At 37.3% G+C, this 18,269-nt stretch overlaps 2 protein-coding genes across 3 annotated transcripts; one reads left to right on the top strand and one right to left on the bottom strand.

Moving 5' to 3' along the window:
- Nucleotides 1-3: 3 nt before the first annotated feature.
- LOC124630010 (uncharacterized protein K02A2.6-like) lies at nt 4-5,123 on the top strand. Of its 2 annotated transcripts, none has more exons than XM_047163713.1 (2): nt 4-2,038; nt 2,124-5,021. In XM_047163713.1, exons 1-2 carry the CDS (start codon nt 594-596, stop codon nt 2,155-2,157), a joined length of 1,479 nt encoding a protein of 492 aa, XP_047019669.1. In that variant the 5' UTR covers nt 4-593; the 3' UTR covers nt 2,158-5,021. The 2 variants fall into 2 exon arrangements, with proteins under 2 accessions (XP_047019669.1, XP_047019668.1); XM_047163712.1 differs by having other exon boundaries at nt 1,370-2,038; nt 2,124-5,123.
- Nucleotides 5,124-7,117: 1,994 nt separating this feature from the next.
- On the bottom strand, nt 7,118-8,408 carry LOC124629882. Its single transcript, XM_047163539.1, has 3 exons — nt 8,330-8,408; nt 7,619-7,750; nt 7,118-7,451 (listed from the first exon to the last, which is right to left on the bottom strand). Exons 2-3 carry the CDS (start codon nt 7,747-7,749, stop codon nt 7,163-7,165), a joined length of 420 nt encoding a protein of 139 aa, XP_047019495.1. The 5' UTR covers nt 7,750; nt 8,330-8,408; the 3' UTR covers nt 7,118-7,162.
- Between the last annotated feature and the right edge of the window lie 9,861 nt (nt 8,409-18,269).

The raw sequence follows: 18,269 nt of genomic DNA, 5'->3' as shown, positions 1-18,269 counted from the left end.
CTGTTGTAACATCACTAATTAGTAATACTAATTAGTACGTCACTAATATAATAACTTCCGCTATGATCTGTCATCTGTCTTTTTCTATATCCTTGGTATGGGTCGACTATGTAACTGTGGTACAGTGAGTGAATGTGTGTTGTGAAATAAAACTCAAGTAACCCAAGATCAAGGACTTTCATTTATATTACATGGTGTCAGAAGTCAAGAAGAACTCAAGTCAAAAAAGTCGAAGTCTGGAAGACAGTCGGTCGCGAAAATGGACCAGTCGAGTTCCGAGCCATGCGGCGTGGGCGACCATAATGGCGTCCAAGGCCTTAACAGCAAAATAAAATCACTGCAAATTTCGTCAGATTCCACAAATAATAATGCGGAGGCGTGGAAACGCTGGTGGCAGCAGTTGGAGCTGTATCTGTTGGCCACGGGTTTGGATAAGGCACCCGAAAAGCGTAAGATAGCTATCTTGTTACATCTCATAGGTGAAAAGGGCTTAAATATATTCAATACTTTCAACCTCACCATTGAGAAGACCACGCTTGCCGAAGTCAAGTCCAAATTTCAGAATTTTTTTTGAGCCCAGAAGGAACATAACCATGTGCCGTCACATGTTCTTCACCAGAAAGCAACAGAAATCCGAGTCGATCGAAGGATTCCTAGCAGATCTGGAGAACAAAAGCCAAGATTGTGAATTTGGAACACTCAGGGAATCGCTCATCAGGGATATTTTCATTGCAAATCTGCATATGGATTTAGCGCATGTACGTCAGAGACTACTCCAGGAACCTGATCTGACATATCAGAAGATGCGAGAACTGGCAACAACACTGATCGTCGCACAGCAGGATGCTGAAAAAATGGTCAGTAGTTCCAACGTTGAAAAGTCAGAAAATGTCATGCATCTACGTCGGAGGAGCCGTAGTCGAGGGGATCGTCGACAGCGAGCTTCACCAGTCGGTCAGCAGGGTTCTGGCGCAGGGAAGTCTCCCAACCCTGAAAGGCGCTCGAGGACGTGTAGCCGCTGTGGGCAATCTCACCGCTACAAGTGCCCAGCGCAAGGAGTCAAATGCAGGTCATGTAAATCATTTGGTCATTTTGCTAAATATTGCTTCAAAAATAAAAATATCAGTCATTTAGAGTCGTTTAATTCAAGTCATAGTCATAATAATAATCAAGATTATTTTGTTGGAATTTTGAATAGTCATAGCTCCAGTCAAAGTCATAAGTCTAATTGTCATTTAAAGTCATATAACAGTCACTATAAACATGTCAAGTCAGCAAGCACACATTCACTGGACCACTTGTCTCCACCACCACAATTTACACACATACATAGTCAGTCACAGTCAGGGAATGATTCCGGTGATGACATTGGTGTCATTCCTGAGAGATCTCACCGAGACTCATATTGTCAGTCTGAGAAATTAATTTTCAAGTCATATTTCAATGATGATAATGGTGATAATGTCATGTCTGAGAGGTCTGAAAAGTACCTCGGTGATGAAAGCAGTCACCAGTCAGAGAAATCAATTCTCAAGTCATATTGTCATAATTCAAATAAAAGTTGTGATAGTCAAAGTGGGTATCTTAATGATGAGTACAGACACATGTCTGAGGAATCACCTCACACAATCACAACAGTCACATCACCATATCACAGTCAACAAGTCACATCATCATTTAGTCAGGTCAATACAGTCGAGTCAAAACATAAACATAACATTAACAATAGTAAACAGTCTTGGAACATAAATGTTAAAGTAGGTCATTCACAATTTAATTGTATCATTGATTCAGGAGCTGATCTTAACATAATGTCAAAACAAACTTTTGATTCTTTAAAACGTCAACAAAGTCAAATGTCACTTGTCAAATGTCACATAAATGTCACAGGATTTTGTGGCAAGTCTATACCCATTATGGGAAAAGTCAATATTAAATGCAATTTAATATTAAATAATAACACTGTCAGTGAAAATATAGTGTTCATAGTCGCAAATTTAGTATGTCCCAATGTCCTAGGTCTTCCTACTTGTGAAAGGTTAGGAATAATTAAAAGAGTTTTTTCAGTATCTAAACAAAATTTTTGTCAACAAATTCTAACACAATATAATGATGTTTTTCAGGGTCTTGGCTGTCTACCTCCTGTCTGTCACCTGAAACTCAAACCTGATGCAGTACCATGCGTGGATCCTCCCAGGAGAGTACCATTTGCGATGCTTGGAAAGCTACGCGAGGAGTTGGATCGCATGGAGAGCATGCAAGTCATTGAAAAAGTCACTAAGCCTACAGAATGGGTGAATAGCATAGTAATTACGGTCAAAAGTTCAGGTCAGTTACGAATTTGTTTAGATCCTAGAAATTTGAATAAGAATATCATAAGGGAAATTTATCCAATAAAGTCAATTGATGAGATAAGATCTCAATTAGTAGGAGCTGTTTGTTTTTCTCATTTAGATGCATTTTCAGGTTTTTGGATGTTAAGATTAGATGAATATAGTTCTAATTTATGTACCTTTCAAACACCATTTGGCAGATATAAATATTTAAGATTACCTTTTGGCATAAATGCATCATCAGAAATATTTCAAAGAGTTATGATGAATTTGTTTGGTGATTTAGAAGGAGTCTTGATATTCATCGATGACATTCTAGTCTATGGTCCAAGTGAGTCTATACATAATGAGAGATTACATAAAGTAATGCAAAGAGCTCGTCAAGTTAATTTAAAATTTAACAAGTCCAAATGTAAATTTCTAGTTTCTGAAGTCTGTTTTTTAGGTTATGTCTTTAGTAAAGATGGTGCAAGGGTTGACCAAGAAAAAGTAAAAGCAATTGTCAATATGCCTACACCACAAAATGTCAAAGAATTGCAAAGAATATTAGGTATGATCAATTATTTAGGTCCCTTTATTAGCAATTTGTCAGAAAAAACTCAAATTTTAAGAAATCTTTTGAAAAAAGATGCAGTCTGGTCTTGGGATGAAAATCATAATAAATGTCTTAAGAGTTTAATAGATGAAATTACAAAGTCACCGGTTTTAGCTCACTATAACCCCAATATTCCATTAGTCTTGTCAGTAGATTCGTCTAAGTCAGCATTGGGAGCAGTCATTTTACAAAATAATAAACCCATTGCTTATAGTTCAAAAACATTAACCACAACTCAGTCTAGGTATGCTCAAATTGAGAAAGAATTGCTTGCAATTCAATTTGGTTGTGAAAAATTTCATCAGTATGTATATGGTCATAGAGTCACAGTTCATACAGATCATAAACCATTAGTCTACTTATTTGATAAACCATTACATGATGTACCAGCTAGGTTACAGCGAATGATGTTAACTTTACAAAAGTATGACTTGAAAGTCATACATGTCCCAGGTAAACAAATGTTTATATCTGATACCTTGTCTAGAGCTGCCTTAAAAGATTATTATATACCAGAAAATGAGGCAGAAATAACTTGTCATGTCAATTTAATGTATTCAAATTTAGCAGTCACTAAAGACTACAGCACAAAATTGTCACAACATACTAATAAAGATGAAAGTTTGCAATTGTTAAAGAAATATTATTATGAAGGTTGGCCAAAAAGTAAAAGTAAAGTCAGTCAATTAGTCAAACCATATTGGAATATACAAGCTGAAATTCATGTCGTAAAAGATTTGTTGTTCAAAGGTTCAAAATTGATAGTACCACAGTCTATGTATAAGGAAATGTTGGATAAAATTCATGAAGGTCACCAAGGTATAAACAAATGTCTTAAATTAGCTAGAGATTCTTTATATTGGCCAAACATGTCAGGTGATATCAAAAATTTAGTAGAACAATGTCTTATATGTGCGAAATTCAAACCTTGTAACCAAAAAGAACCATTACAAAATTTTGAGATTAATAAGTATCCATGGCAACAAGTTGGTATTGATTTAATGTATATTGATAACCTTTCTTATTTAATTGTTACAGATTATTATTCTAAATACATAGAGATAGCTTTGTTAAATAAAAATAGTACAGCCAAAAATGTAATTACACATTTAAAGTCTATTTTTGCCCGTCATGGTATACCTTTGTCATTAGTGTCTGACGGTGGACCTCCTTTCCAATCTTTAGAATTCAAGAATTTTTTACATGAATGGGACATAGAACATAGTATTACTAGCCCATATCATGCACAGTCAAATGGTCAAGCAGAAAGTTCAGTCAAAATTGTAAAAAATATGTTGAAAAAATGTAAAGAAAATTCGTCTGATCCTTATATAGCCTTATTACAATATAGAAATACACCTAAAAATAATTTACCATCCCCAGCACAACTGTTAATGTCTAGGAATTTAAGAGATAATGTTCCAAAGTCATATAAAAAATTAAAACCAAAGGTTGTAAAATTTAAAGATTACAAAGAATGTGTAAACAAGAATAATGTCAATAAGTCAACATATTATAATAGAAATTCTAAGCCTTTGTCATTGTTGTATCCTAATGATCATGTCTACTTTAAAAGAAAACCAAATTATAATTGGGAACATGCCATTGTCAAGCAAAGGCTGGCAAATAATAGGTCATATGTCATTGAGGATGTCAATGGAGTTAGGTATAGGAGAAATAGAATTCACTTAAGGCATAAGTACTCTCCTATGCTATCCAACTCGTCGTCGTCGTCGTCATCGTCGCAGGGGAGAGAGGATGGTGACAGTCAGAAGGCTGGACCTCAAGAACTCTCATCTCAATCCTCAAGTAGTCAAATTGTCACACGTTCAGGTCGATTTGTAAAGCCTTCTCGTAGGCTAATAGAAGAAATAGATTAAGTATATAATTGTAATCTAAATTAAGTCATAATTAAGTAAAAACCTTTGTCTATCATAACTATGTATAATAAAGTCAATTTTTGTCAAGTCAGTCCATAGTCTTAAGTCTATTGTTTGTCAAGGGTTAATTTAAACTTAACAGGGGGGATGTTGTAACATCACTAATTAGTAATACTAATTAGTACGTCACTAATATAATAACTTCCGCTATGATCTGTCATCTGTCTTTTTCTATATCCTTGGTATGGGTCGACTATGTAACTGTGGTACAGTGAGTGAATGTGTGTTGTGAAATAAAACTCAAGTAACCCAAGATCAAGGACTTTCATTTATATTACAGTCTCCGCCATTAGTTTCAACCGCTTTTCGTGGGAACTTTTCGTGTCGTATCGACATCGGGCTATGAGAGTGAAAGAATAGTGAGTGCACTTGTGTCTGCGCAAATGCTTGTGCACTATAATATGTCTTGTCTCGTTATATATGAGAACAGCCGCCGTTGCCGAAAGCGGCCTAGGACGCCATTATTTTCAGGTACCTAACTATTATGACAACTATGCTGAACTTATTACGATGGACTTAAACTTAATTGTACCATAAATAAATGGAATTCTGAATGTTATTTTGATCCAGTTAAACAAAATACTTTCTACAGCAAAACTTACAAACTAGTCGACGCAAAAGAAACTTTACTATAATTAAGCCTTCTGATATTTCCTGTTCGAGTTGTTTGCAACTCGGCAGCTCGGAATGAATTCTAAACAAGAAGGTAATCAGGGCAGGACACTGCAAGTGTTCGCAAAGATTGCAGTACGTGCACCGAACACTCAATATTTGACGCAGTAAGCAGAGATAAGGATATGCAAGGCTATGTAAAATCTGCGAGATAGTGTATAATGAAGTTTAAAGGAACAATTTGTTAGTTTTTTATGAAAGCTATATGAAATATTATATTTTTCGCGGTTTCACCTGTACAACGGGGGAACTTCTTTTTGTATCCGTATAGTTAATATGGCCTGTCAGTCACATGATGTTAGTGTGACTTCTCAAATAGAGATTTTTTAAATTGACTTAGTAGTATCGAAGCCGTAGACTGTCTATGGTCATACTACAGAACACCAGGATAAATTAAATTATAAATTGTCTGATTCCATTTATGATTCAATTTTCCTTATGAACAAGGAATTTAATTGAAGCAGATTTGAATTAAACTGATAGTGTACATCGATGTAGACGAGGAAGTTTCCATAGTCAGTAAGTAGGTTAGGCTCTCTTTACGCTTGTCGTCGAGACTGGTGGACTCGGTCCAAAGATCGGGGAGTGTGGAAGCTAGATGATTCCTTTGCCCAGCGGTGGGGCATTATAGGCTAGCAATAATAATACTAATATCGTTTACTACGCGTACTACTACTACTACGTTTCGCTACATGTGTGAACAAAAGCTCGTGCAGGTTCACACTAGATGCGTACGCTGAGCGGCTGACTATTCTACACATAAAAGAGCTCAGTATTTGAACCCCCCAATCTTCATACATAACAGATGCTATGTCTTCCCAAGCGCATCTTCGTAAGTTTCTATCACTAGATTCTTCTGAATTCGCATTCCAAATACATTCTCTAGAATGTACTTCTGCAATAAACTTTTCGGTGTCGAACATCGCGAGGTGTCACGTGTCTCGTCTGTCCTCATTGAAGTTTGTTTCTCGAGCGGCGGAGCGGCGCTATTCGGTAACTGCGTCCGCGTAGCCAATCCGCGTCCGCCGTGCATAGTCGCGTAGTAAAATAATCGGCCACTGAGAGTCAGCGACAACAGACGACGTAATAGCGTATAGTCGGTTCGGTGTGAACAACAATTTCAATATATATGGAAAAGCAATAAACTGCGTAACGCGCGCTCACAGTCAGCGGCCGACAATACGTTTGGTCTGAACGATGCCTTAGACGCTTTATATTTAAGCACTTGATAGTTGTAATATTTTTTATCAATTTGCAAAATAAATATCATTATCATGTAGTTGTTATCCTAGTCATCACGTGTGCACTCTAGAATCTAAGGTTTTTTTTAGAAAATCAAAGTTTTTAAGCGGTCTGATACCGAACAAATACCACGAGCTCGTAACAACTATCGGCCGACTAGTGTGTTGTGTGTACCGTTTGAAGTGTGTGGGCGCTCTTATTTTTCCTCTTACCTACACGCAAACACTACTCATTGGAATTTGATGAAACATGACAATAAATACCTTTTTCATCCGAGTGCTGGAAGAAGTTGACACCAATGGCGACAACTAGCAATGAATTATAATAATACAATGTTTAAGCTTGTTAACAAACTTTATTGTTATTATAGTAGTTTGTATTTAGAGTTCGGTTATTAGGACTTCTGGTGGGTTGGGTCCGGGGTAGGCGCCGGTGGTGTCGTGTCCCCACAGCTCGATGTTGTACTCGAAGCCCTTGCCCCGCGCGGACACCAGGACGACGTCGATGACGTTGGTCCCCAATCCGCCCACGAAGGCCGGCGCTCCCCCCTGAGGTGGTCCGACCTCCACGATGGAGACAGAGTTCACCTGGTACCATTCGCTCAGCGTGTAGCGCAACCTTCTGGTGATTGCTTGATTGCTCGCAGATGGTGAACTCCTGATCCAACCTCTGAAAATACACAATATCCACTATTAGTCCACCAACAATTGCCGATATTATTAACTTACGATAAGTATTGTAAGTCGGTCCCCAACGTAACATTGCAAACTAAAACTGTCGAATATTGTACAGTCCATGTGCAACCCTGACGGACTGCAGGCGGGACTCTGGCTCACCTCAACATGACCCAGTCTCCCGGCTGGACTTCGCCCGCGACGGTGGGTGCGTTGATCGGCGTCGGTAGGACCGCCGCGTCCAGGCAGCTCGCCAGTGCCGCTAACAGCGCAACCAGGATATAGCTCTTCATGCTGAAAGTTCACGGTATTACTATAAACCATTTCAGATGATCTATATGAAATGAATCCACCAACCAGAGGCAACTCGCACTTTACTAGAAATATTGTTATCCTCAATTTATGCTACTTCTTCTAATAGACTTTTAAAATGTAAATTAAAACAGTATGCGTAAAATTGAGAACCTCCTCCTTTGCCTTGTGGGAAATCGATTAAAAAGTTAATAGGCCCTAATGCGTGGGGGTCTTTTATTTTGCATTTATGTTTATCGATTGCTCAAAGACGATTTGCAAAATAATTTTTTGATTGATCCTTCCTACCTTGGACACAAGAGAGGGTTGAGGGAATTTTGCGACGGTATGTGTTAACTATGTACCTCGTGCTTGGGCTTATTATATTCACATTGAAGAGAATTTAAAAGCTAAAGATAAAATAAAAAATAAAAGCAACTTCTAAACGACTGCTAAAAACTATTTTTAGGAGCATCGGCCTAGAAGTCCGTGCTTATATGCTTTGCTTTAGTGTTTTTAGAAGTTGGTTTTATTTAATGAAGTTTTGTTTCTCAGTAAGAAATAATAAATCAATTCACTCACATTGTCAGCGTATGATCCCCTTGTACTAACGTGATTATGTGCAAGATCCGCTATGTCGGTGTATAAGTAGTAGCGATGCATACCATCCGCATCATGATAAGATAAATCAATTCTATTTATCATCACTTTTTAGATTAAAATTAGTATAATCACTACTTACAATAGACATGATAAAAACAATAAAAATAAGGAAAAATGTGAATCACATGACATGACATATTTGTATATCCGCCGATGCACGGATGTATCAATCGGTAACTTACAGACTCCGTGCTGCTTTGCAATAATTCGAACCCGAGACCCCGTATGCAGCAGTCGCGACCACTAGATCAATGTATTCCAAGAAGCGAGAAAACCCGCTCAGAAAGCTAGTCTGTGTAATGATTTTAAATGATGAGGTGCAAAGTGCAGACTCATTTACCAATTTTGATACCTATACTAGTGATTTTTATAGAGAGATCTCAAAAACAGTAATTGTAACTAGAAAAATGTTGTAGATGTTAGAGTTTGGATTTGTCAAAAACAAACAATAATTAATTTTGAAATTTTAAAGTTAGGTATAAAACCGCAACACTTTTAATCTTACAGATGAACATTTCACGAGCAGCGCTCTGCATTTTTAACATGCACTTTCCAAATGACTGAATTGCATTACAGATGATTTCATATAAAAGTTTTTACTACCCATTGTGACCACAAGCTATAATGTACCCTATATTAACGGTTTAAGGTGTAAAATACAATGTAGATAGTAGATACCGAAGCTGTGAGGGAAAGATGTTTTAAATTCTGTCTGATGCATCACGGATTTCATAAATCAAATCAGCATGAGTTTCGACGACTGTTTAATTATATATTTTGTTAATTTAATATAATACTCCACACGCAGTGTGTGTGTGTGTGTGTATTTTCCTTTTTCACGTATGTTTTTGTTAAGTTGTATTTTTGTGTGTTTAAGTATGTGTTAGATACGCCATGTATTTTCTTTCTTTCTAAGGATTGTTTCAGGTGGGTTTCTGTAATAAAGTGTGATTATTTTGTCACTGGTATGTTGTTTTCCATTAAGTTAATATTTACATAAGTAGTAGGTAGGTACCTATACACAAGTGCGATTTATTAAATAATGCAAGTGTAAATAACTACTTCTAAAAAAAGAACGTGTACTTCTCGTAAAAAGCCACTTTAACTACTTTATTTCGATAGTTCCTTAAAAACATTGTGTGCGATAAAGTAGCTACTATGGAAACTTCCTCGTTTACAGCGATGTACACTATCAGTTTAATTCAAATCTGCGTCAAATAAATTCTTTGTTTATAAGGAAAATTTAATTATAAATGAAATCAAATAATTATGATTAAATTTTCCTGGTTTTCTGAAATATGACTATAGAGAGCCAATCTGTACCGTTTAGGACCCCCAGAAACATAATATACCTAACATAAGAATGCAAGTGTAAAATAACGACGAAATCATGAATTTTATTTATACCAGGGTTCAGGCTTTAAATGGGCCATAATTTAAATACATTTTTGTAAGTCCCAGTATACCTGATTCTCTGAACTTTTCTATAAGTCAATTCGCCACAAAAGCGTGATAAAAATGTTATTTTTTAGAAGAACAGGATTTCAAACAAACACTTTACCGTACAAGATAACAAATCCACCAACAATTATTCGATAATTCCTCACATCTATTTGACCCGGATAGCATGTCCTCAAGTGTACAAAAACCGCTCATTAAAAGCAAACCCGAGCGATATTTAGTTCACAGATCCGCCGTGACAATGAATAAGAGAGCGTACGGTCGCAGCATCCATTGATCTGTGCAGCATCTGCATCAGGTTTGCGTAATCAGTCGCTGAGCAAACTGAACTGTTTTTGATCCCAGTTTTATTGCTCGCCAGTTGCTTTGCTTTTGTTAGAGAACTATTGTGAAATGGAAGGTGCTTCAAGTTTGCGAGAATGTTATTGGAATATGACAACTCTATATTCATACGGTACAAATACGATACATGAAAGCATAGCGTTCGGATTAGGTACATTATAAAATAAAAAAACCTAAATAATAGACTTCATGAAACTGAAATACCTACTTTTATTCCAAAATTGTCATTATCCGGAAATGCTTAACCGATTCGAAAAATTATATCACAGCTACACTATCCCAATGTGTGCGTCTATATTAGTTATCTCATTACAGGAAGAACCCCCGATACGCAGGTGAAACGGCTAGTATTTCTTTAAATACTAATAAATAGTTCCTTTAAACTTCATTGTATACAATATTGCAGGTTTTACACAGCCTTGCATATCCTTATCTCTGCTTACTGTGTCAAATATTGAGTGTTCGGTGCACGTACTGCAATCTTTGCGAACACTTGCAGTGTCCTGCCCTGATTACCTTCTTGTTTAGAATTCATTCCGAGCTGCCGAGTTGCAAACAACTCGAACAGGAAATATCAGAAGGCTTAATTATAGTAAAGTTTCTTTTGCGTCGACTAGTTTGTAAGTTTTGTAGTTTAAATGAAAGCTGTTTGCTGTGGTTTTGCTGTGGAAAGTATTTTATTTAACTGGATAAAAATAAGCGTGGAACTATCAGAAGTCCATCTATTTCTCGTTCAATGTTGATCATTAGTTCAGTGGCTTTATCGTAAAGCATAATTTATTTAAGGTTTAACAACTATAAACCTAAATACCTACTTCGTGTTCAAAACAGATCATAGTGCGGCAATCATTTAAGGTAAAAACCGCATGTTTAGAAAATCGTAAAAAGTAACACAGTGAAACTACTTACAGTATATGTTGTTGTTTCCTCATCACTCACACACATCACATTAATATTATCTATACTTATAATTGTCGTAATAGTTATCTACATGGAAATAGTTCTAGGTACTTCACACAAATGAATATCTTGTAGTATATGGTCGAGGATTATAACAGTTCCCTTTGATGTGTTCCACCTCCTTCAAAAACATAGTAGCTTGACAAGAGCACGTCGACCCATAGGTGAGTAATGTATGGGAGGGGAGAGGGGACGCAACGCTTTGCGGTTACCATATAAATAATGTCACACGGTTTTAGGTCAAGGTTATGGTAGTTTAAGTGTAGGTTTATTTTTTGAATTGTTTTTGCTTTAGAATAGTGGATAGATACGTTTCTTAGGCCTGGCTGGATAGAATAACTCTATCCGGCCAGGCCTAAGAACCTTTAGATTAACTTAAGTAAAATAGACATCCGAATTGCGAACGTCCTCCTTTTCTGGGAATTCTTACTAAAGATAAAGTACTGAGCTGCATTACAAGAAGTTGGCTAAGTTTGTCTTAAATATTTTCTGTCCATTCATCAGTACAACTAAGCCGGTGCTAGCAAAACTATGTAATTATGGGACATGGCACATTATAGGTTATGGCACATTATAGGTTATGGCACATTATAGCGGCACCGCAACAGCACGGCTCCACACCAGCATTTAAGTTGTCATTCAATTTAGTGCATTAAATCGTGTATATTATAATATATTTCGTAATCATCATCCTCCGAGCCTTTTTCCCAACTATGTTGGGGTCGGCTTCCAGTCTAACCGGATTCAGCTGAGTACCAGTGCTTTACAAGAAGCGACTGCCTACCTGACCTGCTCTAAATTGAATGACAACTTTAATGCTGGTGCGGAGCCGTGCTGTTGCGGTGCCGCTATACTGTGCCATAACCTTATATCTGCAGACATCTATGAATAATATACGTACTCTCAAAAATTAAATGAATGTATGAAATAGAGCTCTGAGCCCTGACCTCCTACTTTAGCAAAGTGCATACTGGATAATTTCATCTGGTATAACAAATACAAGTTTGAAACCACACGGTCATATTAATATGATGCGGTAAGGATTTCACTGTGACCTAGTTATATCTGGCTAAAATGATTAGGTAATAGTATATGAACGAGCTGAAATTTCACCTTTATTAAGAGCTTTAATTTTCGGGATACAGTGTTCGAAGTACCTAAGCATCGATGACAAAATGAACTTACTTTTGAAGAACCACTTATACTAAGTCTTGGTCCAAAGTCATCAGTTTCGTACAAGGTCATCAAACTCGTACGAGGTCATCAAAGTCGCACGAGGTCATTTAAAACATCACATTTTTTTTTATTACTTTTTAATATTTTCTAGGGGAAACAAAATGTGAATTTAAAGTTTTCATATTTTTTGGTATGATAAAAAAATAATATTAATTAAAGAATACAAAAACGAATAGAATTCATAACATAATTTCGTTAGAAAATTCGTCAGTTAGTTAAGCTGGTGGCAAGTTCACAGTGACCCAGATTACAGTGCAAACTAACGTTATTCCGTGATTTCATTTTACGTCATTAATTTAATGTGCTTAATTGCACGCTGATGGTTAATGTGCCACTGTGAGAGGTCACAGTTATGTTACGTTACAGTTTCACTTTCAACTTTAAAATCAACTGATAAAATACCAGTTTTTGTTTTAATCACATTTTGACAGAATTTGATCGCCTAAAAGTCTGTTAAATTGAAGACCTAGATCATTTTGTTATAAAACGTGGTCTTAAAAAGTACCGTCTTTAGTGCAAGGTTTAAATCATCGTCTTAAACAAAGACTTGCATATTTTATTAAGAACACTTTAATAATTAGGTAACACAAGTTTCAGGCCCTCAATTTGATGACCTTTTTTGGTTAAGTTTCATGTGATAATTTAATCTTATCGTCATCAGCATCATCATCATCATCTCAGCCATAGGACGTCCGCTGCTGCTCATAGGCCTTCCCTAAGATCTCCACCTGTTGGAGGCGACCTGCATCCAGTCTTCCGGCGACCTTTATAAGGTCGTCTGTCCACCTTTAAATATTTAATTTAAAAATCTTATGAAGAATTTCAATTACTTGGTGCACTAAAAGACATTGATGATTGCAATTCTCCAAAAGCACAAAATACATCGCTTGTTCGAAGTACTGTAGTTAGAAATCCTATTACTTTGGACGAAGTTTAAAGCAATGTACATCTATAGATAGGTACCTACTACATTCACATAGATACTACTAGCAGGAACTGCTAGTGCTGATCCAAGACGTTTGTGTTCTCTTACATAGAGATGACGTTCTCTTATCAAATATATTCGCAGACCTCTATGTACTCCTATGAACTTACCTGGTACAGTATAGGTATGTGTGCTTTTGTATACCAATATTATAATAATGGTGAAACTTATAGTAGCCTCAGTACATCTTATGTCTAGCCTGCAAAATAATTAAATTAAATACATGTAGTATGTCGTGATGTATTTAATTTAATTATTTTACAGACTAGACATGTAGTATGTAGTGATAAAGGTATTTAATTTAATTACTTTGCAGGCTACAGAAAAAACAAAAACACCCATAACATCTCCTTAAAATCCGTTTTAGAACTTACTTATCGACACCCAAAAACAGCCGTTCGAAGGCCAAACCAGTGAACATAAATAATAAAATGAGAGGAATGGTCCACAAATAGATTACGTTACTGCAATATCCGCAGACCCTCCCGTGGAACACCACTTTATTTCCCTCCCTAACCTCTCTCCCCTCCTCCCCGACCCTTTGAATGGATCAACTTAAGAAGCAAAGGGAAATGACGTATGTCCTATTTACTTTGCATTACTATAGTTCGGCCATTCAGAGAATGCGTTCCTGACACGTCGCGATTGAACTGACGACGTAACTACATTCATTGATTATTGATATAATAATGTTGTTTTAATGCTCCTCAATTGTTAAAACGGTAAACAACCAGCAAAAATATTTTTATCGTAACTGCAACGCCATTGCAAAGTTACGTCGTCAGTTCAATCGCGACGTGTCAGGAACGCATTCTCTGAATGGCCGAACTATAAGTATTTTTTTGAAAGGGTGCCTTCAGGAAATCCGTCAATAGGTTTTTTGATCGAATCGAAATTTTAATGGTGTTCAGGGTGTAAGATGAATCCCACCCAAAACAAAAATGTGAAAGGCCGCCAAGTTCGATAATATGGGAATGCTTCGCCTATAAAAGAAGTGAGATCTGAATAAGTACCAAGTTCCATACACATACCTCAGTTAAAAATAGTTACTTTTTAATGATGTTACTTGGCAAGTTTTCACACACCTTGTGATAAACCTACTAAACGCAATGAATCAAGTATTTAATTTTCTATTAAAACTTGCCAAGTAAACATCATTAAAAAGTAACTATTTTATGGTGTTTTGGGGGGTCGAATTTGGCCCGAAATGGTTCGTGTAATATAACCCACGGCCGGTGTGTCGCTTTTTTTTGCTCGAACTTGGCGGACACACTGCCGTGTGTCTAGATTGTATAATATAAGTAAGATGGTGAAAGAATCGAGCGTAGGCTATACTGTCACGCGGTTCGAATCGTCATCTCTCGTATCGGTAGTTGTCAATTGTTTGTGTAAGAGTTTGTTGAACCTAGCGGAAAATACGCCTGTTTGAAAACGCTTTAAAGTGACACGTATTAAGCCCCCTCTAAACTTGAATACCACTATTAAAATCATAACAATAGTTTTTTATGGTGACAATACGAAACCACTAAAACAATTTTTACAATAAATAGGGAATGATTCCATTATTGTATACGACTAATATTGACTATGTGTGCTAAAACAAATGACTTATAACCAAACAAATACATATAAATAAATGGTTTAATCAACACAATGAATTAGCTAACAATCTAAACATAAGGCTTAGGACAGACGATATTAATCATAATAGCAACAAGGCAGTGTAATGATGGATAGTTTATCAGACACAGATCGCTCGCGATATATTACGCGCGCGTGAGAGCAGGCGACGTGACGGTATAGGCCTAGCTTATTGATTTATACGTAAGACGAGGCCCTGCGTTTGACATCTGTTATGCTTTACGAAGATGGGCCGTGTATTATAATATGTCTTTTGTTTATGATTTAGTTTTCTGGATAAGATATCTGGGGCAATATGTTTCGCTTGTAGTTGCTGTGGAGTGTGTAGGCACCAGTTTTTTTTAGGTAAAATGTTTTTTAGATCACCTCTACGACTATTTCCCAACTGCCATTTATAAATTCGTGTGTTCATTGTGATAAAGTGAAATAACTTAAATGCGTCTATTTAAAGCCTTTGCTATTATTAGATCTCACAGCAAGGAGAATTCCGGTCCTTCAAAACAGTACCCTTATAGGTAGGATCCCAAGGCGGAGTCCCTTAGACTCCGCTGACGACACCCGAGGGGCGCATGGAGGTCCATTTGTAACGGGAAACCATACGACATGGCCATTCAACTCCCATGGCTGGCTAAAACAACGAATATATCAAAAGGGGAATGTAATATGTATGTTTGTTTGTGGGACTTTGAATAGAATTAAAAATGGTCGATGTGTATAATTTTTGCCAAGCATAGCTTTGTAGCTATAGGACCTATTCAATACAGTGTAGGTAAGCTTTTATAGAATTTGCACCAGCAGATCCAAAAGAGTAGTTACTATTACACTATTATTTTAGGAATATATGTGGTACATAATATATTAAATTGCACGTGTTATATAAAATACATTTTATTGAATAATATACATAGCTGACGTTGCAAGTTTAAACCAATTTATATTTTTTCACTACCCGTATTGACCGAACTCTTCAGACTATTCGAGCATCCAATAAAATGTATTTGAAACTGAAATAAAAGTGCAAAGGTACGATAAAGTAGAAACGAATGCGTAATGAAGTGGTCATATCTTTGATTTGTGGATCGCTAGCCAGATATCTGATATTGTCATTGTTTGTAATGTTCACAGAAAATATCATGTATTGCGCATTTACACTAGGTATATGTTTGTAGGTTTGCTTGTGAGAATAATCCTTCAAGCAAAGGTTTTATGTGATGAAGTTAGCAGTGTAATCGAAGCGCCAAAAGATTGGTGGTCGTCACATAGCAGCTTATATGTTTTTTCATATTTTGGGACAAGGGTGAAAGCACTGACGGATGACATTATAAAATAACTATGCTACGTTTTCATCTAACCACGATTTCATAAAATAGAAAATTAAATTCTCTTCACGCCAAGGTACAAAGACTAGAAACAATTGACATAAAATTAGCAGAAATAATTACTGTTAACAACCTAAGCATTATTGTTCGTACCTAACACCAATCCCTAGCTTTAATTATTAACTTGTATGTCTCTGACCGACCACGGGACTACAGAGTCCCGGATTTTTGGAAGGCGAACGTGGGGCCGAAGCCAACACGCTGAAGCCCTTTTGAGACAACTTTAATGAAATGTCGACACAAAACCGACGATTATCCCCGTATACACTATAGAAATGTACCCAAGGACAATCCCCGGTTCTGTGCTAAACTATTGCTAACTATGGATGAAAACTACTTGGGCTATTGTGATGGGATGCTAATGGACTAGGAATGGGGAAACTACGGGAACTATGGCACCTGCCGATGACAATGTATTAAATACATGTTAAAATGGCAGGTGGAGACTCGCCAACTCACTTACTGGGCCCCCGGGAATCAGTCACTGAAAAGCAACAAGAGGGCAACAGGGACATGAGCGGCTGAGAAGGGTGAGGATACCTCGGCGGACTTTAAACGCAGATCACGCGCTCCCTGTGGGTCCAGCATCACCGGCCCACTCGCCACTTACCACAAGGCACCTACCCTCCGAGCAGGACTAACCTTGCTCTAGCGACTCCACTCTGACCGGCCGATGAAGGCAAGCCAAGAGGCGGGAGACCTATCCCCCGTCATGCTTCACTCCGGCAAGCCGGAGGTGGGGGACAGTATACTCTCCCTGGAGCACTCGGATATATAGCCCCGCGGGGTCGCTACTCCCCGTCATCCGCCTCAGATGCCCTGCGGGGCGCTTTAATTATTATTATTAACAAACATCAACCAATTAGGGGCAACACATTTGGAACAGGTTAAGTTCTCACGAGTAGGTCTGTGCGACCCGGTAGGTAAGTACCAGGAAAATTAAAGGTCACCAGTTTTACCAAGACCTAATAAAATGAAAATTATTTTTCTGTTCTCGCTTGTTCAATTGAACAAAATTAAAAACACAACACACACAAAAATATTACAATATTTTTAAAATGTAAATAGCACTTCATGTTATAATAGTATATATAGAATAAGTCTTAGCTACTTTTCGGCAACGACAGCTACTCACCTACTTATTTCAACAAAATGCACCCTACCTTCAAAAACATGTCAAGAACTTAAGTTTCCGCAGTTTCCAGCACCCGGGACTTGTCGACGTTCATAAATAAAGACTTGACGGTCTAAACACAACATGTTGCGACCTGTCGGCACATCAACACCAATTAAACCGTCCCTTGTCTCACCCTCCAGGCCAAATTAAATCTAGCTTCACCCCGTGGACAACCCTAAAGTTTAGCAATTATAAAAGTTTAAAGTGTTTTTTTGTCCGTTCCTTGAGAAACAGGCTGTCTCCTTATCGTTATAATACAGGGGGACACTTAATCTCCAGTCATAGCTCAGAAGGGATGCAGAGAATGGACGTTATATATCACCTACTTGCCGAGGGTTGAAAAAATTCTGGTCGTGAATCATCGGAACGCTCCGTAACGTTTCGGAGTATTTTGTTCTAGTTAGTGGGGCGTGCAAACAGATATTGAGACAATAGTTACGAGTCTATTCGAAGCTTTGAACGTGTATGTAATTTTACGCCTCCGTTCTCAGGAGAGTAAACATCATCTTATTGCTCTTCAGAGCGTAATATAGAAATGTGGCCTGTATTATTTAGGTAAACGTTTTTCTGTTGTCTCAAGAACCAGTCAATGATACGAAAGCCTCGTGTATATTGAGTGCTTTGATTGGAGCTCGCTCTTCTGATTGCCAAAACATTTTATGCTTATTCTGGGAAAAC

This window comes from Helicoverpa zea, chromosome 4 (genome assembly GCF_022581195.2).
Source record: "Helicoverpa zea isolate HzStark_Cry1AcR chromosome 4, ilHelZeax1.1, whole genome shotgun sequence".
In the NCBI taxonomy this organism is placed as follows: domain Eukaryota; kingdom Metazoa; phylum Arthropoda; class Insecta; order Lepidoptera; family Noctuidae; genus Helicoverpa; species Helicoverpa zea.
The sequence above is the reverse complement of the archived record's forward strand: the minus strand, read 5'-3'. Positions and strand labels throughout refer to the sequence as shown.